We start from the raw sequence: 25769 nt of genomic DNA, 5'->3' as shown, positions 1-25769 counted from the left end.
AAAGAACTTGAAATATTTGCACCAGATGACTCCTAGTTTCTGAGAACAGGAGCCCTGTGAATATGATCCAGACTTGAAAATCACTGACCTCAAAGAGTCAGTCAGACTCATTTATCAAAAGACCGGCTTGAGCAGACTGCCCTTGCAAACTGTGGTCATTCATCCCCAGTGTGAGATTCTATTCACTTCTGCTCAGTGTTAACATATTACAACAGAAAAAAATATTCCTTTTAGCAGGGATATGATGTAACACAGTTATTAATTAACACAAAATATTTAAAAATACCATCAAGATCAATGTTTCAAAGCCCAAATATATTCAATCACAATGATGTAGGATCATGCTAAAGTCAGATCAGCCTACAATAGAAAATGAATGGGCTTTATTCAAATGTCCCTTTGCTGCCATTTAGTGTGTGCTCGTAGTAGTTAGTCTTAGTAGACCAAATGATGGCTAGAAACAGTGTTTTGTGATTTAAGTGACTGGTTCCTAAAGAAATGGGTCCAGCAACCTTCTAGAACCATTTTCTTCCCATTTTAAATGAGCGTACAAGTGTTTCCCAAATGCTGAACTATTCCTTTAAAGATCCAGTGCGCAGGATTTTGGAGGATCTATGAGCAGAAATGCAAATTAATATTCACAAGTATGTTTTCATTAGTGTACAATCATCTGAAATAAACATTTGCAGATAATATTGTTATTGATTATATTATGTGGTTGATTATGTCACTTGAGCACCACATATTTGGCAGTTGATTCTACCTTTTTTACAGCTCGAGTTTCCTGCTTGCATCAGCATAAAAAACATTCTGCAGCCTTTATGTGAACACAAGCAGAACAGTAGGCGTATATGATGCAGTCTATTATGTAACTAGTGGTTACATATAGGTCTAACAATAACACTAGCTATTATCACACATAGACACAGAGAGGTTCTGTGATGATAACACACACACACACACACACACACACACACACACACACAGAGTCTTTGCATCACTTTTGACTTAGATTTAGAGTTGTACTTTATCGATCCCAATTTGGGAAATTCTTTTGTTGCAGCAGCAGGTTAAACATACACATAAACATAAAAATATATACAATAAAGAAGAATAAGGATGATTTTGCGGACACTACATAGACTTAAATTCATTTCCTGGAGTCTTACCCTAACTATAACCATGACCACACCTTGCCTAACCTTAAACCTTACCCAAACATTTATCTGAACCTAAACTTAACTCAAACAGTTGCCTTAAAATGTCATGCTTTACGTTATGGGGACTTGCGTTGTATCCCCATAAAGAAGGCGAGTCCCCACAATGTGACTGTGTAAGGCGATTCGTGTCATCACGACGTGAGTAATAGTCGTCCGCGCACACACCCAGGGTGTAGTCTGAGCCGCTGATTCCCGCCCTGCTTCCTATCCGCTGCCAGCCCTTCATTATTCACTCACAGATCTATTCTTACAACGGACTGAGTCCTATCCGCACACTGTTAAATCACGCTGACCTCTCCGTCACAGCAGTCTCCTCCCCTTCGACGCCACGCCGACCCCATGATTGACAGCGAATTCAACCAATGACAACAGGAATCCCCACTCCTTCCGTATCTCACACGCCAATCGGAACCTTGGTGGGCGGAATTACCGTGGGCCTGGCATTCAGGTTTGGTTGCAAAGGTAAGCTCTGGATGGGATTTTCTGAGTTTTATTTGACATGTTATTTATTGTTCAAGCTGTAATTTATAGCACCGTGTTGTTTGTACTTGTGTATGATTGTGTCTGTTGAAATAAACAATGTCTGGTAGGTAACAGCCGTCCATTTATGCTAGCTTAGCTAAGTGTACAGCAGTGCAAAGTATTCCAAGCAGAGAGAACAACGGTGATTTCCCACTATTCCTACTGTTTATTAATTCTGATTAATGGCTGTATTGTCCGGTCAATAACGGCCATGTCAGTGCACGTTTGAAACTGTCAGAGCATCCTAGCTGCCATTAATCTTTTTCCGTCGGTTACTAACGTTACTATGTTATTGCTAAGTTACACGGTTGTAAGTTTGCTTTGTCTTAACAATTGAGCCTGTTTCCAAACACGGGGCTTTGTCTATAATCGTAAAAACACATTGTTTTTACTTTTACCGAGCTGTCCACAGCTGCCTCGAACATGTCTGTTTACATCTGTTTAACCGTTCACGACATACTGGCTTCACTGAATGCGTCCGCACTCCGCATACTAATATGACTGCTCTGGGAAACACGTGTTAAACCAAACATTTCTACAACTTAGCGCCCGAGACATTGTGATCGACTAATTCAGTGTTGTTTACATATTGATCTACTTTCAGAAAGCATTTCCCAGCAGTGAAGTGACTTCCAGCTGAGCTGAGGAGACATCAGGACGGATACCAAACCCTACCACACCTCTCTCTCCAAGTAGCCTCCTCGACTGTTGGATTCTACTTTGGAAGCGGCCAACTTGAATGTATTCTTTACCTTTGAACGGAATGGATTTTGAAAACACATAACCTGGATGGTTTGCTGCACAAGAGTTTTTAAAAGCCTGCTGGCGGAGTTTGCCAACTTTTGAGGAGGTTATATTGAGTTTTTTTTTGTGGAGGGGAACTAACTGAAAGCCAACATGGATCAAGCCAGCGGTGGGGAGGACCCGAGTAAAGCCTCCAAAAAGAAGTCCAACGAGGATGAGGGTAAAAACAAAAAGCTGGTAGGTATTCAGAGTGTCTCAGTATGGTTGCATGGAAGTAGTGTGCAGTGAACTGTCGCATCCTGTAATCCCACAAGCAAGAGTTAATTTCACTCTTTAAGTATGGCTGAGACAGTTGCGCTGCCCCACAGTTGCAGAAAGTTTCACCACTCCGCCTTTTTACTCCACGTAAAACTGCTCTAATAAGCCGATTGCACTGGAAGCTTAACCTTTCTAATAGTTTTACAGTTATTAGTCCGTCAGTATAATCCTCATGAAGTCAAATCAAACCAAGCCAGGTGGACGCAGTACAGTTAGTAAACAGCATGTTGTCAATACAGCACATTTCTGTTTAGTGCAGGATGGGGCTCAAACAGTTATTGATGTGTTGTTATTAGTATTTAATGCAGCCCAATACAGAGGGCCTAATAGCTGTTAGAGCTGAGCAAAAGAGATACTGTTTCCCTGAGTGCTTTACTTTTGAAAGCACTCAGTGCATCATATGATTTTTTTTTTTTTTTTTCCCAGTCAATACATCTCCTGGAAGTTCTTCAAAGAGCATTCTTGTCGTGACAGTTGGACTTTAGTTTATGTTTTAAAACATACGTTCAGTTGCAGGATGAGTCATTGCCCAGTGTGACGTGTGTGTGCGGTCACTTTCATGAACTGTGCGTGTGATTGATAAAACTTATCCTGAACTGTGTTATCAGCAGAGAAAAAAGGACAGTGTGTAATAGATTACAACTGAAAACAACATCAGCGTTTGTTTCATTCGTAACCTCTCTATTGGCTCATTGTACTAGAATAGTTTATGTAGAGTGAGGAGTGTGTTTATTTAGAAAATGGGCAAACCGGAGTCTGCATCATTGGAGCTCTGGTGTCATTAAGCTATTCCTGCATGCCGTTCATTGCCTGGAAATGAGATCACAAGATTTGGGGATATGGTGGTAGTGGTGGAGGTGTTGTCTTGGACTCAGTATGAGGTCTCGATTATTCATCTCTGACAACTCAAGCTGTGCTGAAACTTTCTTGTGCAGGCAAAACATTTTGCTCTAAGTGTGTAAACAGTGTCTAAACTTAAAAGAGCGTCCAAAACTTACAATCACGTGCCTTATTGGGCAACTGTTGTATAAAGTCTTGCATTGTTCACTGACTTGAGATGGAATGCAAAGCTGTAAATCTAAACTATATCACTGAGTGTGTTAAGCGCATGTCACTGTGTACACGCTGTCGGCAGCCGTAGAAACCAGTGGTTGAATGTAATTTTCCGTGACCAAGGACAAAAAAGCTTGGCTGCTGTTGATAATCGTTTGTGCTTTTCCACAATTGTGAGCATGGAAAGCTTGGCTGCTGTTGAACTTTCTGGCTTACGTCACCTCTCAACAGCCAGGCTTGGAGCAGCGTTGCTTTATATTATGCCTTTCACTGAACTGTGATTGTCTGCTAATTGATGGGATTATTCAAAAGTTTAGTTACAGCTACAGCAACCAGACAAGGCTAAAAAAAGGCACAGTCTAGGCTAACTGTTTCTGTTGTTATTGAAAGTGACCAGTGAGCCTCATCGGAATGGCTCAAGGGAAATGACTTTATTGACACCTCAGTTGTTTACTTAGGTGGTGCTTCTTGTTCCTCTGGTTATGCAGCTGTCCTAAAACTGAGACCATGTAAACACCTGGCATTAATGTGTCTTGGGTGATCTAGCAATAAGGGCACAGCTCTCAGTACGCCAGTCTACACTCGACGTCACAGTGCATCTCAACCAGCTTCTCGAGTGCCCACTTGCGATTAGATCTCCCTTTCCCGCTCTATGTTCATGTACACCATTTCTGTTTGCAAAGACCAAATACACAACCGACGGCAGGGGGCCAACACACTAGAAAAAGGGTGCTCAGGCTGGAACAGCGATGCTGGGACAAACTGGCACAGTATTATTTTTATAATAAAAGAAAAACTTAATGTATGCATCTAGTGCCAAACTTACAAGAAGACATGAATGATTAAGCAAGCGTTAAGTGGTTCTCCTCACTCAGCACAGTTTTTTTCAAAGGTACAATAAGCTGTTCTGGAGAAAGACTATTGATTGTTGAGTTTCATTCCCAGGTCGTCCAGTACCAACGCTTTGGATGCAGTTCCCATGTCATGAAATACTGACCCTTTGGGTTGGCCACCAGGACCCAAAGTGTTGCTATTTGATGACCTTGATGAAACTTGACAATCAACTGTCTTTCTCCAGAACTGCTTATTGCACCTTTAAAAAAGACTGTGCTAAGTGAGGTTTTCATTCTGGCGCAGGCACAAGGAACCTCACAGATTTACTGACTCATATACTAATTTCAGGATATAGTGACAAGTTCAGCAAAAACTGCTGTTTTTGTAAACATTACGGCCCCAACCTTAAAGGGAGTCTGGGGATATTGTGGTTACTAGTTCACTGTTGAAATAAGTTAGAACAGGCAGAGTTTTCACAGATATCTGCTACTTTTCTTGGCAGGTAAGAGAGCCCAAGCATATAATTTGCATTATAGTGAACCAAATGGAAATCAGACAACATGTTTGTGTGCGCTCAGGCAGAGGATGTCAGTTGAGTCGGTCGTCCTTCGCTGTGCTCCAGGACACATTTGTGTATACACTGCCAAAAGAAGGTGGCCCAGACCACCTCCGAATGTGGTCTGAGCCATCGGATTTCATTGTATCCTCAGTGCATCTTGGGTGCATTCAAACCTGTAAGGATCACCTGAGACGCATGCTAATGCCAGGTGTAAACAGGGCCTGAGACATGAGGGGGAAAAGAGTAGCACTGCTGGCTTTCAGTTCAGGAAACAAACTCAAACTAGAAATCACTGGTTGTGTTTCAACAAAATTAAAACTAAAGGAAAGTGTGACCATAATAAGTGCCAGACAGGAAATCCCAGAGTAGACTGAAATGACATGCTCTCCCAGAGCTAACACAGGGTGTTGTCTTGAGAAATCCTAACAACAGCCTGCAACTCTTGAATATCCTGCCTCCCGAGTATAATATTGTTTGCAAGGGTGTCTGGATGACGTAAGCGCTCAAATCACCAGTGAGAGCTCTCAGTAAGATCTGTGGGTCTTGTTCGTTGAAGTGGTCTCAGGGCCTGGGCCGTTCCCTGTTGCTCAATCCTTGAAGCAGCCTCGAGCAGTCAGATGCAAAGGAAGTCTAAACTGTGGCTGTTGCAAGAAAATCTCAACCCATCTCAACAGAGTTTGGGAGAGGAAGTCATTTTTCATCCCAGGGTGGAGTCATGACGTGTCCTCTTTTGTTTCTCCCCACTTTTTAGCTTCCCAAATATACGCTTTAGCTCCAAGTTTTGCAGACATGTGAAAAATATGAAATGCACAAACATGAAGATATATGCAGGGAAAGTGGAAACAAAAATGGAATCCCTGTCGCAAGATTCTTTGCAGGGATCTGTCAGATGATTATGTCATCTCATATTGACCACAATGTTGGTCTTTCCCAGAGATGGGCAGTTTAGAATTTACGTGTTTTTGGCTACTTACAGTTTTCACCATATATGGGACTATAGGATTACATTCATGATGTGTAGTGCAGCTTGTGTTCATGTGGTCCGGACACGATGACGTAGTCTATCTATAATGAGCCTTATGACAGTAGGCGTTACTGCTGCCTTTTCACACTCAGTGCTGCCAAAAACCAAAGTATGATTTGCATGGCTAATCAGCAAAGTCAAATCAGTCTTCAGAGGAGAAACACCGAAAGCTGTATGTTTACTTAACAAGTCACTGGACAGGATTACGTCACAGCAACGCCATCTGGGCTTTGGGCCTAGACTGTAGCTACCCAACCCAGCCAAGGACATTAGAATAATACCACAGTGTTCAGAGATGGAGTTTCAGAACTTTTCTGTTTTGTGTTGCTACGCTTTGTGATTATGTGCTTTTCTTGATGTTGTGAAAACATGATGGCCAAAAAAAGGCAAGCAGATTGAGGAATGAGGTCCTTTTAAAGGAATTCAGAGGAGCCACTTTGAGAGAAAAGGGAGAAAAATCAAACCTCTACATACCAGAGTAAAGGATGACTTCACACAGAACAGCATGTGGGAAAAGTCACATCAATACATCTGCATAACTGTGTGACTGACTGTTGGTACAGGCTTTTTTAAGACCTGCATTCTGTGGCTCCTCTGTGTGGCATGTTTTCATTTCTTTAGTAAAGCGAGTTCCTGAGGACTTTCACATTTAGCTCAACACATAAGTATCTTATGACGCGCACATGTGACGTACTCTGATTACTTACACACCGCAAACCCACTGGGCCACAGACTTATATGATGTGAGGAGCAATGATATTGTTAAACAGCTATGATGTTATTTAAGAGAATCAGTTGTGGTAAAGTAGCGGTAACATTAAAGAATGAGTGATTCACTGAGCAGAGATTTGTGATACATCAGTTACTTCAAAGAGGATGTTCGTTGGAGGAGATGTTCATGCTGAAGTACACATTATATTTATCAGACTTTAGCTGCACTTCAGCAAGTTTGTAAAAGTGTGATTGCTTTTCAGCAATCAACACTGCTCTGTTTAAAGTAATAAATGTGTCATGATGAGACTTGTAATTCATAGCCAAGGAGCAGAAGTACCAATCTTCATCAGCTGCAGTGTGTTTGGTTGGTAATTTGATCCCGCAATGTGATGAGTCAGTCAAAGGCCTGATTCATGTTTACTTCTTACTGGCTCTGGCCGTCTGCTCTTGCTTTCTATTATGTATAGCTAACAGAATAAGTGTGATCAGTATCTCAAAGGTCATTTGTCAGTGTGTGAGAGGGAAACTGGTCAGAGGCTGAGATGAGTGTTTACTCCCTTCAGCCCAAAGCTTCTCCAGCACGATTCTACTCATGTACTATAAATAGGTGGAGTTGGAGTAGTTGGTCAGCAGGTCTAAATGAACATGCTTGTCAAAATCAACAACTTGTTTTACATGTTGGATATCAAAGACCTTGGAACTGATCATGTGCTATCAAACAATAAATGTCTGCAAACAAGGACAGTATGTCATAAAAAAGTGGGACACTTACTTTTTTGTTATGATAACTCATATATTCATAAATATACTGCTCGTATGGGAAGATGAACAGTATAAAAGAAATACATGTAGTGTGTCAATATATGCCATATTGGTGACCTTAGAATACAATGAAAAGTGAAAGTACGGTGAGAGAGTGGAGCAGATTTTTATCTACTCTGGCTTGTATAAAGTCTGCTGCATCACCAGGATTTATAATATGAAATCATGGCAGCACATTTTACAGTCGTAAGGCAAGGCACAGAGGTCACGTCCATGTGCCTCCCTGCTCATATAGGCATTCTGGGTAATGAGAGTGGACAGACCGGCCAAACCAGCTGGACAGTGCGGATGTTGAATATAACATGTTCTAGAAGAAAAAATGGGGATGGCAGTGGGATGTTGACGCAGATTTGTGTTTAATACCAAACAGTTGGCACTGGGAGGTCGGGGAATGCGTGCATGTAAAAGCATCATTCAAATGATGATCAGTACATGTACAGAAGCTAAGTGTTGTTATGTAGCTCTGCTGTGGCTATGCTAGTGACTTTCTACTGGGCTGTGAGTGGCCTGCAGGATGACGCAGTGTTTAGCTGGTGTTTGTGCAAGTGTTAGCCAGCCCAGAAACTGTTTACAGCAGTGGTTTCCCTCCTTTTTCCTTTTCTGTCCTTGAGTGAACTCATGACCCCTGACTAAGTGACATATTTTATGCATATTGCAGATTATATCCAGTGCATAACAATAACTGCACAGAACAAACGATGAATGTACAATTAACCTAAATAGTGAAAGCAATAAGATTTGGATGAAATTTGAGCAGATTGTTTCCTGTGAATATTGAATCAGAGATGAGCTTTCCTATTTTTAGGAACTTTTTATACAATTTTCTGTATTATGTTTTTTTTTATTTTTAATTTTACTTCAATGTTTAACAATCATACACACTTAATAGGCTTCTTCTTTTTTGACAAATTTGGTGTCTTCTTCTCCTGGATGCTTGGCCATTGTTCCATTAGCTCTGTGGTCGTTTTAACTGTGCACTTTTCTCATGCAGGATCAGTTTAGCAGAAAGTGTTAATAGCTTGCTTGTGTTCACGCCTTCACTGTGCCCTTATCCTGTGATTTTTTTAAATTAAAAAAATAATCACAACTTTAAAAATAACGATTTCATTTAATTTTCTTAACAGAAATACTGAGATATTGACCTACTGTATATTTTGAAAAGGTTGTCTTCAATCCTTGAACTTAATAAGACTCGCGACCCCCTGTGAAGCTTTGGAGACCCCTGGTGGGGTTTGAGACACCCATGTTTGGAACCAGTGGTCTGGGGAGGTACAACCCAGGTGCCCATTACTGTTTGGATCTGGCTATAATCTGGAAAGGTAATGGTAAAACTGTGGAAATACTTTGCTTTTGAGGCAAATGACCCTGACAAACTTAAAGGATACCAATGAGCCTGTATGCACAACATGTCACAGAGCATTATGCCATGTAACTTCGTCTAACCACCTGAAAGCATCCACATCCCTATCTGCACAAAGAAGTTTGTGTTGACAGCTGTGTGTGTTGCTCTGTTGGTGGACTAGCAGCCATATTTGATATGCAAAGCAAACTGGAAGCTAGCTAATGTGACCATGTCCAGTCATGGTCTTGGCATACCAAAACATTTTTACCCTCACCGCTATGCTATTGAATTCTGTAACTTCACCATGGTCATTTTCAGTCACTACTGAGCTTGACCACATGTGTGTTGTTGGTGAGATTGTGTGCTTTCTGAAATTTTGTTGCAATTAGCCCTCAGAAAGTACAGAATAGACAACCTGACATCAATGCAAGAACTGCCTGAAAGTTAAAGCAAAGCTGACATTGTCTCAACATTGACACATTGGCAGTGTCCATTATTTTTTGTCATTTGTTATTTAAAAGTGTTTGCAATTTGTAATTAACCCTTATTAATTAAATTGTGACTTAATGATTGTAATCATGCTTGCCATTTACTTGGTCATTAAACTAATTAAGGCTTCAATAATGAATGGACAGTCCAGCACAACTTAAGCATGTGGGAGAGTGTAATGGAAAGGCACACACTACACTGCATTCATTGGTTACAGAGACACTGTATATATGTTTATCACTTACTATTTCTCAGCTTAATCATATGGATTTTTTAAAATATTCCATGGCCCCATATTACATTGTTTTTAACCTAGAATCGGGCCTGTATTGAAACACCTGAATGACAGCTGAAAGTGAGTGTCCCAGTTTGACTTTCCATTATAATGTCCTGCATGGTTGACATCAACTAAACAAATATTTTACCACAGCTAAAGTGCGATTCTGATCCGGTGTATTTTCATCAGGAGCGAGCCTTCGTTTTCATGATTTTTGTCCACATCATCCAGCTGTGCTACGCATTTGAAAAGAGGACCTTTTTGTGTGTACTGCTAGGCAACAGTGTTATTAACCTTCGTGCAGCTGACAGTATCACGTTGTGAATCATGTTTAATGGCGCAGTGTGCCGTTGGAAGCTGTGGCGTTTGAAGCTTTTGACGCTTTGATACGTGAGCTTTAGGGAAGCTTCAGGGATCGTTTCGGGTCATGTTAGCATGTGGTTAGTACAGGTTGCCAGCTTGTCACACACTGGCTCTTCTGTATTTTGCGTAGCTGTTGTTTGGTCAATCAAAAGTTGTTGCCATGTAGTCCTACCTACTTTCTGCCTCCATGTGCTGCATTGTATTTTTTTCCCAGGTTTACATCATGCATTATTGAGTGAATATAACCGCGATTGCGTTGGGGAGACGTGTGAGAAAACGGCAGGAAATAGACCACATGTGAGTCTTTTCAAGGCATTCAGGAAGTTGGGGAGAGGAAGCTTGGGCAGGGGAAGCGGTGAAGAATGCTTTAGTCACACAGTGGAAGAAACTGACAGACTCACTGCTCCAATGTCACCATCTGGGATGAGCCCGTAACTTAAGAATGAGACATTTATTTGGCTGCCTCACATATGTATTATAAAAGCCTGTGTGAGGCCTATTTTGTGCATCAAGACACTTGTGTTTTTCCTGTGTAACAATGCACAAATCGGCTTTGAATGTGGTCTCATTCGCATGCAGTAATTTGATGATTCATGAGTGGTAGACTGTGTTTTGACTCAGCAACTGCAGAGTCCGATTAAGGCCAGGATGAAGGGATTTCCCAGCTCTTGTGCTTGTGTTCTATTGAAGGAGGAGGAGGAGGAGGAGCTTTCCCTCTTGCTACATTTACTGAGAAGAGTGGTTTGTCATCACCACTGCTATGTTTTAATTTGGTGTATTTGTCAGTGTGAGTTAGGGATCAGGCTTTGGTGGTTTGTTTGACAGCAGCAGTCACGCTGCTTTAATCAGCAGCAGTTGCAAATATGAGACAGACTGTGTTAATTTGCTGTGATATACGGCGCATAGACTGTGTCCCAGAAGAATGTGCTGAAATGCAAGTCTCCCTAACAGTGTATGCAGAGATTAAAGCAAGCTAATCATATCTTTGAATTGATTTGTCGAAAAAAAAAAAATGTGGTCGTGTCAAGTGGGACGCTGAAAAGAGGTCAACGCGGGAAGACTAACGGGCTGACAGTGTAGACTTGACGCACTGCTTGATACATGTCTAATGAGAAAGGCTTGACACAGGGATATCATGAGTCATCTTTTTTTTAATCTTAAAAGACTCCCTCTTTGTGCGAAAGGTGTAATCAGTACAGTGACGAATACAGCCGTATTTTTTCATGCAGTGGAGTTTGGCTGTTTTTTGAAACATTTATCTTGCAAGCACTCAGCTTACAGATAACAAGGTCATGAGTTCACATGTTTTTGTACACGTCAGCAATTACAGGAAAAAGACTGGCTGGATAGATATGAACAATACACAGCTAGATTTTAAACTGTTGCCAAACCACATCAGAATAATAGTGGTGACATGGTAAAGTTGTTGCAGTTGTCTTTGCTGGATTCCTTAGAACAGCCTGCATAGCATAAATGATATTTCTCTGTGATGCCATGAATAATTTAAGAAAGTCTCTGTACGCTGACATTTTCTCACTAATCTCAACTTTTGTAATGGCTGCGTATCATGCTAACCCTCAAGGGTACAGTGCTAGAAATTTGCTTTCAACAGAGGCAGATAACCTGAGGGCAGCGCTGTGCTAGTCTGCAGTCACATGGTCAGGCCATCCACTGTGGAGCCATTCAAATCTTAGCTCTACTGGCTTTTGTATGCTTCCCCTTTTCAATAGATGCTGTTTTAGGAAACTGTAAACAGCACCAGCACTCTCCTGAAATAAAGCTACCACAGTCTCATGCCCTTTTAAAGGCACTTCAGCTCTCCCAGAAATCGACTGCATTCTTTGCTCTCTTCCCCTTCTTCTTCAAATTAATTACATGTTGAGAAATGTTTGTGGAACTTATTGGAATCAGTCCGTCAATATCTAATTTATTTGTTAAGGAGAACAACTTGACATTCTGCGTGTGATTAAATTGTTCCCATCCTAATCTGAGAGGACGTGTGTGCCATCGCGGTGAATGTGAATGATGGATTTCTCTGTGCTGGGATAAGAGGCTGCGTCTCCTGTTGTTTGTGTGTCCGCCTGCCACATGTGTATGCCTGTGACACTGCTTAAAGCCACGACACCGTGCACCCCGCGTGCTGTTTGAGCACTCAGTCCATCAGTCTATACTTTACTCCCATTTGCGTTGGCTGACTCACAGACAGATGTGTTGTGAAGTGGATATCTCCATTTAAACTGCAGGTAAAAGTGGCTCAGCTCAGATTTATTTATTTTTCGGTGATCTGAAAAAGCACATCCAATCTGACATCACCGGTTCTGATTTGGACCACTTTTGCGTGCCCTCACGGCTGTGATACGTAGCTGATTTGTGGCAGTGGGAGCTTTCCGGTGCTTGAGGAAAGATTGAGTGCATTGTGAGTGTGCAATTATTTTGAATGTTGCTACCATGCAAATAGAAACCAATTTATACATTTTCTGTTAACGAGTAGGGTAATAAGTGGTTGTTTTGATTTGTTAATTGCCATTCATTTTAATGATGAATAGTCAATCATTCATTAACAATGTGCATCCCCAGCATGCGATTTTGTTGTCAAGGAGCAGGTTTATCTCGATTTGTTGAGTCAGAAAAAAAAATAACCTGCCGTGGATTTTACTTCGCAAAGCTATTCAGACAGCTCATTATAGGTCCGTGTTGGAACGGGCCCTAGAGCAGTGGAGATAAAAACATCAACCAACGTTTGAATAAAGATGAGACTTAAGGCTGTAGTGCAAATATGACCAGATGTTTAGTGTCATTTAACGTTCAGGAAGAATTATTTACATAGTGTGAGAGAAAACACAGGGAGGGGGCATTTGCATTCCTATCCGGCTGCTGAAGTCAGTTTTTATAGTAAATATATTCTAAATGGATAAATGCTCCCAGATATTGTTTGGATATATGTCACATGAAATGCTTGGAGTAAATATGGTCTTAACGTGTCTTTGGGGCTCGTTTATCCCTTTTCTCTGCTCTGCCTGAAAAGGCCGTTCTCACAGTGCAAACATACAGATTAATTTGATAGATTTTATCGGGGAGAATAAATGTTGCTTTCATGCTTTCATAAATCTCTGGTCGCGGCGTAGGCCTCGCTGTGCACCACCTCTCTGAGTTTACTGAGACGACTCAGAAGACTTTGTAACAAGATTAATTTAGACAAATTGATTCGTTTAGACTACGTCTAATTCAGTTACTCGGTTGGTATTTGGTGCTGTCTGATGCCACTCCTCCAAAATTGAGCATTATACTGGTGATGCTCTACATCCTGTCTGGTTATACGAGAGCCAATTATGCTATTCCGATATTTATGGCTACGACGAGCAAACATTAGTCTCTCATGCCACGTACAAGAAAGTGGCACAGGCCAAAGGGCTGTCAGCTGCAAGTTTGTATTGCACAGGAGGAGTTTGGTGGAAAAAAACCCACCTTTTTGATTTCCCTCTTCATTTAATACATACAGTATCTTTCAGATGAAGATTTAATAACGCAAATCTGTTGTTAAATCTGTATTTGTTCGCGTTGTGGACAGAGCTCCACACCTTTCTCTAGTAAGAGCTCTGGTGCACCCTGTTGAAATGTGTAGGAGCAGCAGCAGCCCGAATTTAGAGGCCCTTTATGTTGACATTCAGAACAAAAAGATGTTTTTTTTTTCCCATATTAAATTTGTTTCTGATCTGTGGTTTGATAATTAGGTGCAGACATGTATCCGCTGTCACTGCTGTCACTGCTGTGCATCACATTCACTCGTTATCATTACTCAAGCCGTGCTGTGAGTGTTGTGAATAACGGTTGTCCCCTCACATTATGGTAAGCTGTTTTCCAAATGTATCATCACTTCTGTTTTTTTTTCTGCTGAGTGGTAAACGTCTGCCTCGGAAAAGGCTGCAGGAGTTTGAGGTGTGTTGCGATCAGTGCTTGTGTCTCTGCATCCTTTATACTTTCACTCTGCTTTAGGGTGCTTTCATGTTTACAAGCTGTGGCGAGCAGGACAAAAACAGGGGTCTTCTGTGTTGTGTGTTTTATCTCCGTGTAATGTACACCTTCGCTTTTCAAGTTATCTTTAATTGCACAATATAAGCCACTGAAATTAGTAATGCATTAGAAAGCCCACACTGCAAAGTGGTATTGTCAGACTAACAATCCGAATTATCCAGACCACTGTACAATGCTGATGTAGGGGTTTGTGAATGTTTGTTTTATTTCTAGGTCGTCACTCCTGACTGAGGCCGCAAAGTTCCTGTGTAATCAGTTTCATTTCCACATCGCACATTATGCATCAACACTATTTATTTTCCCCCGGGGACAGACATGCCTAAATCTGAATCGGTAACACTTATGTAAAACCAGATTTCATTGCTAATTAACAGCCAACAGTTTGGAAGCATGAACACTGTTGCAGTGACAAGTCACATGCTTTTACATAGCATACTTTCCTTTTTAGTGAAGAAATCTCAGCCATTCACTTTGCTTGGTGCTCTCCATTCCTTTTGTTGTTGGGTGTAAAGTTTAAGTAAACGGTTTCAGGCCGCTCCTGTATCTAACAGCTCTCTCGTGTCAGTCACTATTCTGATGAGTTAATAATAGTAGTATTGTATGATGGTTCTGAGCAGTGTCTGTCAGATGTCTGTCATGCAGCTCCAGTCCTTTTGCCCTGAATTGTTAATGTTTGCAGCAGCCAAATGCGCTTTATTTCAATGAATACAGCAGAGAGGGGAAAGGAAATGTGTGGTGTTATTAGGTAGTTTAGTACATTATTAAGTGTTACTTTTTGCGACAAACAGCTTTGGAGTTTATGAAATAAATGAACACCGAGAGATTTTCTGCTATTATAACTCAACCTGACTGTCAAGATACTTAAGTGTACTTACCAGTATGCGAGGCTAATTAATTTCTTGCAGCTCTTCTATCAGCTTTGGGAATTTTCTTTTTTTCCTTCAGGAAATGAGACTTTCTGCCGCAAGCTGAAACCAGTGAGTGCTGCTAACGTTTACTAGCCTTTAGCTGAAGCGAGCAGTTGATTAAACAGGGACACAAGGTAGTTTCATGAAGTTTCCAAGGACTGTCAGGAGCGCATTGCTTCACGCTCCTAACTGCCAACCGTGGCTGGCTCCTAGTAATCTTTTGTTATTATTAGAACTAATTAAAGTAAAACCTAATTTCCTTCTAAACTCGTTTTACAGAGCCATCGTGGCTACTGATTTTATAGTGATAGTTCCAGTGAGTGAGTTAAAATGACATCATACAGATGGTCTAGTTAAATTGGTTGGGAATAGCGGGCGTTGCTATTAAAAAGCTGTGCAGTGGTAACCAATTTGAAACAAAATTGGTACTATGTCCATCTTGGATGAAAATCTATTTCATGTGGCACCAGGTGGAATCTTGTAATAAAACTAAGTGTAATGGAAGGATATGTCTGCACGAGTTAATGTAATTTTAACATTAATTGCAGTTTGTAATATTAATTTAAAAAGTTATTGTGTGAATTAGCATACTGGTATGTTTTTGTGTCCCCAAATTGACTCAAGTTGCGGGATATTGCTTTGTGTTTTCATTTTTAAGGATCTACATGGAGTCATAATCATATTTGATTAAGGAGGGACCCAGAGCTAATTTGATTAGGTTATTTAGAGGAATATGCATTTGGTAATAAACATTTATTATGATGAAAAAGTTTACTTTAATAAGCGGGAGAAGCCCAGAGGACATGCGAGCTTAATTGTTAGATGTTAAATTGCGTTGTTGCGATGTTGCCAAGATAATGGGCAAGGAAAGGCCCTCAAGTCAAGGCAATTAACCAAACAGTGGTTTGATTGTTGTTAAATTGATTAGAAAATGTTTAAGTACTCCATTTGAAAATTAGCTATTGTTTCACGCAGTTTTAGACTGCAAGAGAATGCTGGGCTTAATGATACATACGCTCGGAGTTAGAAATGGGAAAAAGTTGTTGCTCAGGTCAAATTCTTAAGCTTTACAGATGTTGTGGCAACTTGTGTAGCGAAATTAAAGGCGGTGAATGACGGTGAAACACACACCGAGGCACCTCAGGCGGAGCTCTCTTTGCATAATGCCGGGTGAATGTGACATATTTGTAATCCAGACTCGAAATAACAGCTTGGACAAGACATGAAGCCTGCACATAGAGAGTGAAGCTTTGTTTTCGGTGGTTCGTAGCTTTATCTCCCAACTGTTGATCAGTTGTTGCAGAGAAAACTAGTGATAGATATGGTAGTTAGAGTGTCTGCTCAGTGTTGCCCACAGCGACAGCTGATGAAGATGCACAAAGGGAGGTGCAGGTTAGAGCCAGTCTGTTTGCTCACCCCAGCATCAGTGGTTTCCTGATTAGACTAGTGGAGAAATCTGCGGCTGGAGGCAGGCTTTATGGCCATCACCACCCCACATCTCCCTGCTCATTAGTACTTCACAGCCTAGCGCCACAGCATATGGCAGTGTTGCCTCTGCTTCCCATTTGAGGTGTGTTTCAAATGGCTGTCCCTTGCCGAGTCATAAGCTTTTGGCAGTAACCTGTCTCACTGTGTCTGAGATGAAGATAAAAAAACTGTAGTAAAGAGAAGTGGTGGTTTTAATTTTGCTTTATGAGATATTTGTAACATTTTGTGAGAATGCTGCGATTTGTGTTGCCAGCAGACATAACTGAAAAATTGTGAATTTCTTTGATTGGAGTTTATAATTGCATTAAATAAAGACGAATGATTTGATCACTGTCACCACAGGACATGCTCTTCAGAACTTGCCTTGTGAAAATGTATTATTTTTGGGATACATGAACCTTAAACCAAGCAGCACTAACCTGCATGTTCTCAATGGGCGTCACTGTATCTGCTCATTATATCTGCGGCTGTGGGATTGTAGGTGCCTTATGATGTTCTGTACTTGTTTGGTATGTGTCTTAAAGTGTGTGTGCTTGGGATGTTCACTCTTGACCACACGTTTAAGTTTACATACATTAAAAAACACCTATTATTTGGGATCATCAAGTATTGTCACATCCTGCACATGTACAGTTTCCAGGGTATGCTCATAGCCTCAGTGAAGATTAACACAGTGACAGTGGACCAGTGCTCGCTGTGGTTCCAGGACATTTACTGCCCGTTCTGTCTTCTCTGATGTGCACAAGTGTATTTTGTTGTCTGGAATCTTTGACTTCTGAGAGGGAAATGAGACAGTACCCAGAGGACACTGTACATGTGAACGCTCCTCCGATGGGATACATGCTGCACACTTTGCGGTGTTGTCATTTTCTGTTGGATCTTGTTTTTCACACTGTGCCCTCCCTCCAACAGAACATACACATAAAAACATTGGCTGACGATATGGTAAGGTGCTCGGTTTAATTTTGGTGTGACTAGTTTTGTTTTACATCTTCTCATGTTTTGTCAGAGCTGCATGGGATCTCTAACTGAAATATGTGGATGGGTCAGATGTGCGAGAAACGAGTTAATTGAATTGATATTTTAACCAAACATAACATGAAAAACTGAAGACTGGGTTGCATGTAGTGTTACTATACAGTGTTTTTGTATGGTAAAACAAAGGCTAAGCTTAAACCTGTCTCACGTTTTGTGGTGGCCTTCCATAATGTGTAAATAAAAGATGATTTTTCATGGTGCTATTATTTAGCACCACGAATATCCTAAATTTTTCATTATGAACAAATTCTAGCCCTTAGCATGGAGACATTTGTAAGCAGCTCATAGATCATTTAGTGTGCAGTTATCAGTAGCACTTCCTATTAGATGCCTGAGGCTTTTTTAATACCCGTAGTTAACAAATAGCCTAACTTTGACATTTACAAGCTCATGCATTATTGCTTTAATTTCAGGATGTACAAACTCTCCACATGCAACTGCAGCTATCAGGAATTATCTGTTTTTTTGTTTCGCACACAACACGTTTGATCCATCCAGTAATATTTCAGCAAACTGATATGAGTGACATCATGTTTATCTTTCCATTTCATGAATATATATATATGTATGTATACATGTATATATATATGAGTGTGTTCATTCATCCAGCATGTCCTCTCCATTCCATTTTACTAAATATGACTAACACTGACTAGTTGCATGCAGTTCATGAACTTTTTCTGCTTTCACACTAAACTTCACTATATAACAAGGAAACTCAAGTGAACCTCACAGATCTTATCATGGCGAGCTTAAGTTGCTGTTGTTTGACAAAACTATTGTAATAACACAAGCACAAAACAGGTAATCCAGTGGGTCTGACGGTAAGTAAAGTCCTGATAAGTTTCAGGCAGTGTGTTATGTCCATGTTGGAAACTGTTTTAAACATGAAATAAAAAGATAAAAATAGATGATAAAATTACCGTTTAATGAAAAGTGTAAAAATTTTGCTTTTTGTTGTTTTTAGCCTCACATAATGTTTTAGAGATGGCGATTGCTGTTGGTCTATTTGTCAGTTCAACACTATTGAATGGATTGCTTGATGAGCAAATTCATTCTTTTAAATGGAATTTGGAAATACCCTTTTTTTTAACATGGGTGACCACTTTTCCACAAAATATCCCAAAACCTCAGTAGTGGCTTACCACAGTGGCCGTTCCTCTGCCACAAATAATAACCCAATAATAATGACAAACACCGGCGTGCTCACCAAGAGTGAAAACCTTTGATTTAGGCAACAACATAGCTTAACTTTATTTTTTTTCTCCATTAGTGGAAAGGATGTAATAGTGCCAAAATTTGTCTCTATGTTTTGTTGTTCTGAGAATTTTGTGTTCTAATGTTACGTCATGAACGTCACAGCCTCGTGGCCTCACAGCACCCCACCTATGTGACTACAGACGTCTTGTCTATATGTTCTTTTTGGACACCAAGGCTTAATAACAGGCTTGCACTTGTCATCTCACGGTTGGCCCGTGTTCTGTCCCCACCCTGTGCAGTAATACACCTCACAATGCAATATTGTGTAAAGCTTCATCAGAGTTGCGTATGATGAGGTGTGTTACATGTTGGGTGTGATCAGTGGTGCTTGTCATACATACAAAATTTAATCTGGAATTATTCTTTAATGACTTGCAAGGATTCTGATGAATGTGAAGCAAAATCAGCAGCTCTCTTGCATTTTAATCCCTTTTTTTTTTTAAACTCAATTTCAATTCAGTTTTATTATATAGCGCCAAATCAGAACAGAAGTTGTCAGAGGACACTTTCCATATAGAGCAGGTCATACTCTTTGATCTACAGAGGCCAATCAATTCCCCCATGAGCAAGCACTTGGCGACAGTGGTGAGGAAAAACTTAGGCTTTTAACAGGCAGAAACAGGCAGGAACCTCAAGCAGAAGCAGGCTTTGGGTGGGCGGCCATCTGCTAACTTTTGCCAGCAGGAACTTTAACTGTGACAAAAATGTGTTTACTATAAATTGTGGTCAGCAGTGTCCTCTGAAAGCAAGAGAGAGAACAACTGTTTGATGTGTGGGGACGTGAAATTCAGGTCACAGGCAGTTTAAACCAGTCTCAAAAAATCTGGGTTTCTGTCAGTGTAAATCAGCAATAAACAATGAGCTTTGTGCTCGGCTTAGTCTAAACAGGTTTGTTAGAAATGCCATACTTTAATATCTCATGCACTCTGTTTTCTTTCAGCGTGATCGTATTACCAGTTTCAGGAAAACAGGGATGAAGAAGGAGAAGCCCCTCATACAGCACCCGACAGATCCCCTCTCCACCCAGGCCGAACTGCCTGTTCCTCAGCCCCTTTTCGACGACCGCTCCATGAACCTCTCAGAGAAGGAGATCATTGACCTCTTTGAGAAGATGATGGTGAGCTTCGTACTTCTCTTGCATCGTCTCCCCTGCATAGGGTCATGTGTAGCACTCGACAACAGTTTTATTACAGCTGCCTCAGAATAATAAATAATGAGCATTCTATTATGAAAGCTTAAATTGATTCATAAATCTGTGCAAAGAGGCACATAAGCAGAGGAACAGAGCTGCTGTTGTGAGTGTTGGTGAAGAGGAGTTTGACAAGGCAGACAGTTAAGTTTGAAAAGCATTTTTATATCTATATATATTACCAACAGATCACCGTGCGCCCTTGTTTTACTGCTGATGAGATTGTTTTGTAGTGAACAAAGCTTTTCTAGCCATGTAAAAATGATGATAATGAAATTACTGCTTTTCAAAGCTCTCCTAGTTTTATGCAACATCTAAAAATTGTTTGTCGTTTTACTATATAATCTGTCCTGATAAAATTCTCCCATCAAGATATCAAGGTTTACAGTTCTTTTGACGAACAAGTTAAACTTTACCACAGCCTTAAATCTGAAGCCATGTTATGATTTTTGCATCCACTCCAACATCTCCCCGGCAGTACAGGACACTGATTGGTCTGAATGAATATCACGCAGCCACAAGTGCATAACTTGAAGCCTGTTTAGATGAATTCTCGTTTCTTGTGATCTCGTGAACCCATTTGCTTTCCAAGGTAAGTTTGCATCTGCATACTCTTAAATAATCCAAGACCCAGCAACACTAGTGTGCCTGTCAACATCTGCATCTGCAAACAAAGCTCCAGAGATGATCATGGCTGTAGAAACCCATCAGTGCTTAGTATGCAGTGGTCCAGGATTGAAAACCCCTCATGTAACTGCTCGTATTTGTGAAACAATATAAATATTGTGCAAGTTAAAGTCCTCTGAAATGAATAGCTGTATAATGGCAAACACAAATGCATGTCCAGAAAGCAGTGCGCACAACTCCCACAGTGACATGAAACAGTGCCCTCTCATGGGGTTACAGAGGACCTCTTCTTTGATGACTGACCCTGATTAGAGGTTCAAGACGTATCAAATAAATACACAAATACGTGATTCAATGATTCATTTTTGGAGCACGTGCAATGCTGCAAAGGTTTTACACAAGCAGAGTATTTAATAATTTAGTGATTTATCCAAAATAGAACTGAGATAAATATTGTATTTCTAATACAGATAAATGCATTTTGCATTCAGATGTTAAGCTTTTGTGAGGCAGGGCTCCACCTACGTATTCCCTAGGTCACTGTCAGGAGAGCACCAAACTTTGAAATTCACTTCGCACTCATCTGTGGGGTCAAAGCTCTGTCACACTTGTGATTTTCTCCATTGAAATGCATTTTTGGCTTTATGTACTGCAGGATTGAAATCTAACAAAAAGCTTTCAGCCCATCTCTTTGAAGTGGGGAGCTGAATTACTCTGGCTTCATTGCATAGGTCGTGTGTACTATTGTGGATAATGTCTGAGAGTGTGTGTGTGAGTGTGGTACGGTGCCTGCCTTTCCTTTTTTCTCATACAATGGTCTTTATTGCCAGGGCCAGAGAAATGCGACCAGTGCTCCTGGTTTTCATCAGGCGACTGCTCAGTGTTTTTTTGCCTGGGTGCTCATCCCTGTCACTCAGTTCACCTCTCAATTACTATGTTTGTGCTCACAGCGGCGTGACATTAAACCCAGACTTCAATTTGCTCAGTGACAGATGACACAGAAGGCATGTTTGCTGGTCTGACATTTGACAGGCCTTGACACTTGTGGTTGGGAAGTGTAATTACAGTAATGAAATCAAAAAGAAAAGGGTTATTTACTTATGTACTTTTGAAGCCACCACTATTTGCTCTCATAGACTGTAAACTTTTCTGCTTTGATGTAGCAAACACAGAAATGACAGGAGCGGGTAGTTTCTTTTGATGCTAGTAACTTCTCTTCGACATCAATCCGTCTTTTTCATCTCTCCATCTTTTTTTTATGCCATGCGCATATACATTTTAGTTGTTCGTCGTTGGTCTCTTTGTCTTTACACCCATTCTGTTATTGATTGTTTTCGTGATGTTACATGGTGCTGCCTTAGAAGTCTAGCGTGCTTCAAATGAAGGGATGACCCATACCATATTATTGAGACCACCTGCTGTGCATTAATGAGCAGAAAGTGAAAATATTTTTCTCTGGAAAGTGGCTTACACATTGCACTGTGTATCTCAAAGCCTAAATAGGACATCGCCTATTACTGAAAGGTCATCAAAGGGATCTGGGAAAATACAGGGAGAAACACTCAGTCAGTGGGGAGGACAACCAAATGAACTCTTTCTATAATTTTTTTGAAGCTAGCCATTGAGAGCAGAAGTATATTCATAAAACTACAGGGAAAGTTAAAATGCATGGAAAAACATTAACTTCCAGCACTGCCATTAGAGGGATGTTGTGTATGTTTTTACTCAGTGTGCCCTGTCACCGGATTTCCCAAGATGTGCACAGCTGGAATTCAGAGCCCCTCATCAAAATGCACAGCAGTAAATCCGCTGATGAAATGTCCGGCATTTGCATCTCACTAAGGAGGCAGCTGTGTTGCGGTGGCAGACGCCGATCCAAGAGGTTCAGCCTAAGAACACAGTAGCACAGAAAATAACATGAGAATTAATTCCACCGGCATTCAGTAAGCAGGGAAGCCTTTGCATTACAAATCCCTTTCATCGACTCGTTATTGTCTGTAAAATGATCATTAACGGACAGCAGAGGTGGGGTATCCGGTGAGGACAGATTCATGAACTTGTCCTCTCCATCCAGACAAAAATCTCCCTAATGGCGTGACTTTATGTCAGTAGTTGCTGCATCGTGGCACTTAAACTCACCTGTGCTGATGTGGCTATTAGCGGTCTTGACATTATCACCCAAATGATGCTACTTTTACTTGTCTGTAAGCATGAAGAACTCTAAGAGCGTGGCATCCTTACTTGGGATTGATTGAATCGATTTGATTCCAGTGTCAGTTTGTCCCATTCTTTGGCGTGCCTTCTCAGTAGAGTAGTGTATGGTATTGAGGTTTCTAGCAGAGACAGAGGACCAGTGAAAGAAGAATGTCACACTGCAGTGCTGCTGTGGCTAGTTTGAGATTTTATGTGCCTCTCTATGCGCCATTGTCAGGATGAACACTCCCAGTAATAAGCTCCTATGTGATCCCTCAGCAGTTACACTCTGCACCAGGACATTAAAACCAGCCCACAGGAGAGTTACTGTGTGTGTGCCCTTGCACACGCGGATCAGACTTGAGGGTAGTGGACAAAATAATTGATTTGTCACAGTTGAATCAAAACATTTTTTATACGTCTTCTACTTTTCTTAGATCCACTTTTCCTCAAAGCGTGGACTCTTCATATCCATTTCAGCCTCAGACATATTTGATGGTAGCCATTAATTGCTCTTCTCTGTGATTTGAAGCCTGTGGCACTCTGGATTAGGCTGTGTTTGCAGCCACATTTCGCTGCAGGATTTTAGAATTTATGCCCATCTTATATTTTTTATATACAGGGTAGTCCCTCAGTGGAAAGATAGGTTTTGTTGTTTTGGCTCTGCACTTCGCACACATTGGATTTCAAATGAAACAGTGACTATGAAGTTCAAATGCTTGCTTGCAGCTTTAATTTGAGCATCCTTACCTCTGCATTAGATAAACCACGTAGCAATAGTCCAATTTATAGATTAAAAGCTTAAATTATGTCAACATATTTGATATTCGCTTGCAAATCCTGAGCAGTTAATGACTTCCTAAAATCTGCAGCATATGTTTGGTGTCTTCCCTGGTGATGTGCTGCCAGGCCTGTAATGCAGCCATTTTCATTTACTGCTTGTTTTGGGAGCTGGTCTTTAGTGAGTGAAGCACCTGCTTAGTTGGACTGAGGTGAGTCCAACTACAGCTCTGCTCAACCAGAAGGGATATGAACAGCGTCAAAAGCTTAAAGTCAACTCATGAGTCTCAGCCCAGTGTTGTGGAGTCAAAAGAGCTGAGTACACTGTCTTACTACCTATGAACTACATTACTTATAAACTACTACATTGTATGTACATATAGAGTATAGTAGCAGGATGCACAGTGTTCCTAAAACTCATGTCAGTGATGCTTGGTTTGCCAAGTGTTGCAGAATGACATCATGTTCGGCATAAGCAAGACAACTGGTGACTGATGAGCATTAGAGAATTCAGAGAAGAGCTTTCCAGACCAACATGAGACAACGAGATTGAGAGCGTGCTTCTTGGTTACACCGCTGTCATTGATACAAGCTCAGATCCCATCATTTCAGCTCCGGCAGCAGCACTGATATCGTGGGACTCTTTTCATGTAGCCTGTGAGGGTATAATTAATAAAAGAGCATTAATCATTTTTGGAGACTAAACGTGGAGGGCTCATTCCCCCCGTTTGCCCCCCGACAAGCGTCCCGCAGGCCCGCCACTCCTACCCCTCCTACAACATACTCACCCCGCCACATTGTCACGTTTATTGAATGCCAATTAAGCAGATAAATTAGCAGGGTTCAAAGATTAATTAAAAAACCTGCTGGTTTCCTTGGGTGAAAAAAACCTGCCAATTGTGAAACTTTCAGCCACATTTTTCCCCTCCCTGTTCCACAAAAAGGATGTTAATGGTTTTTTAGCTCTGAGGGTATTTACTAGAGGAAATGTAGTTGGAGGAATTTAGGTCACGGTGCCCCTGGATGGGATTCCTGCTGGTGCTTCTCTGACAAATGAAGCAAAAACAGTTTGAGTCAGATTACTCGTGGTAAGATAATCAAACCATTGTATTGCAGTGTTGTTATTTAGAAGTGACACGCCTAATTTATTGGATGAATTTTGCATTAAATGGGATGGAGGGGAACCACGGCCAAATTAGATCAACCAAAGTGAAGGAGATATGATTTTCTGCTCACCCCAGCAGAGGGCAGCATGGCTCCACGACTTCAGGTTCACGAGCCTAAAACCCTGAGGAGGATGTTTTTTCTCTCTCTTCATTCTAGCCATCTCTTTGTGAGAGAGTGCTTCTGATAAACATCCCCCTCCATTCTAATCATCATGTCATTCCCTAGCTTTTAGTGCTCTGTCCGGCCTTCGCTCCATCCCCTGATGTCTCTCACATGAAAGACCTCTTTTGTGATACAGAATTAAAGTAGCACGAAGATAATACTCCCAATAACACGCAGATACTGCCTATCCAGCCTATCTGATGTGATTGCATGGCCTCAATAGAAGCAGTGTTGTTTGATTTTGCTCTCTTGTTCGGAGTTGGGGTGTGCAGTTTATATTGCTGTAGCCTTGCTACTTTTCGTTTCAAGGACTAATTATTACTGCCATTATTTCCTTTGGCTGTACCTCGTGACTTTGACAAAGACACATAGATGAGAAATAAATGTATTCAGCGGCAGAAGGACAGGATCTGATGTAAAATGGTTGTACTGGAAATGGAGGTATAATTGCTGTTAGGTCTCAAATATTTCTTCTTAGTGGTGTTGTCAGTAAATTTGTTTGAAATGCAGTGATTTATGCTGTGCTGTTGGGTCACCAGTATAGAGGAAATGCTAAGGGTTGCTCCTTTTTCCTTTTTTTTTTTTTTTTTTACATTTCTTGCTCAGTCGTTTTTCCTTGGCAATAACCAGGTTCTGATCCTTAT

At 40.9% G+C, this 25769-nt stretch overlaps 1 protein-coding gene across 7 annotated transcripts in view; it reads left to right on the top strand.

The window, feature by feature from the left end:
- Positions 1-1616: 1616 nt before the first annotated feature.
- Positions 1617-25769, top strand: part of diaph2 (diaphanous-related formin 2) — a 372410-nt gene continuing 348257 nt past the window's right edge. For 5 of the 7 annotated variants that reach the window (XM_076739474.1, XM_076739476.1, XM_076739472.1 and 2 more), the window contains exons 1-4: positions 1617-1682; positions 2347-2723; positions 17622-17654; positions 19948-20124. In XM_076739474.1, the coding sequence (XP_076595589.1) occupies positions 2640-2723; positions 17622-17654; positions 19948-20124 (294 nt within the window). In that variant the 5' untranslated portion in view covers positions 1617-1682; positions 2347-2639. The remainder of the gene's footprint in view (positions 1683-2346; positions 2724-17621; positions 17655-19947; positions 20125-25769) is intronic. The other 2 variants (XM_076739478.1, XM_076739475.1) reach the window with 1 other exon arrangement.

The sequence above is a fragment of the Chaetodon auriga genome, chromosome 9 (assembly GCF_051107435.1).
Source record: "Chaetodon auriga isolate fChaAug3 chromosome 9, fChaAug3.hap1, whole genome shotgun sequence".
NCBI lineage: Eukaryota > Metazoa > Chordata > Actinopteri > Chaetodontiformes > Chaetodontidae > Chaetodon > Chaetodon auriga.
Note: the sequence above shows the minus strand (reverse complement) of the source record. Positions and strands in the feature narration are given on the sequence as shown.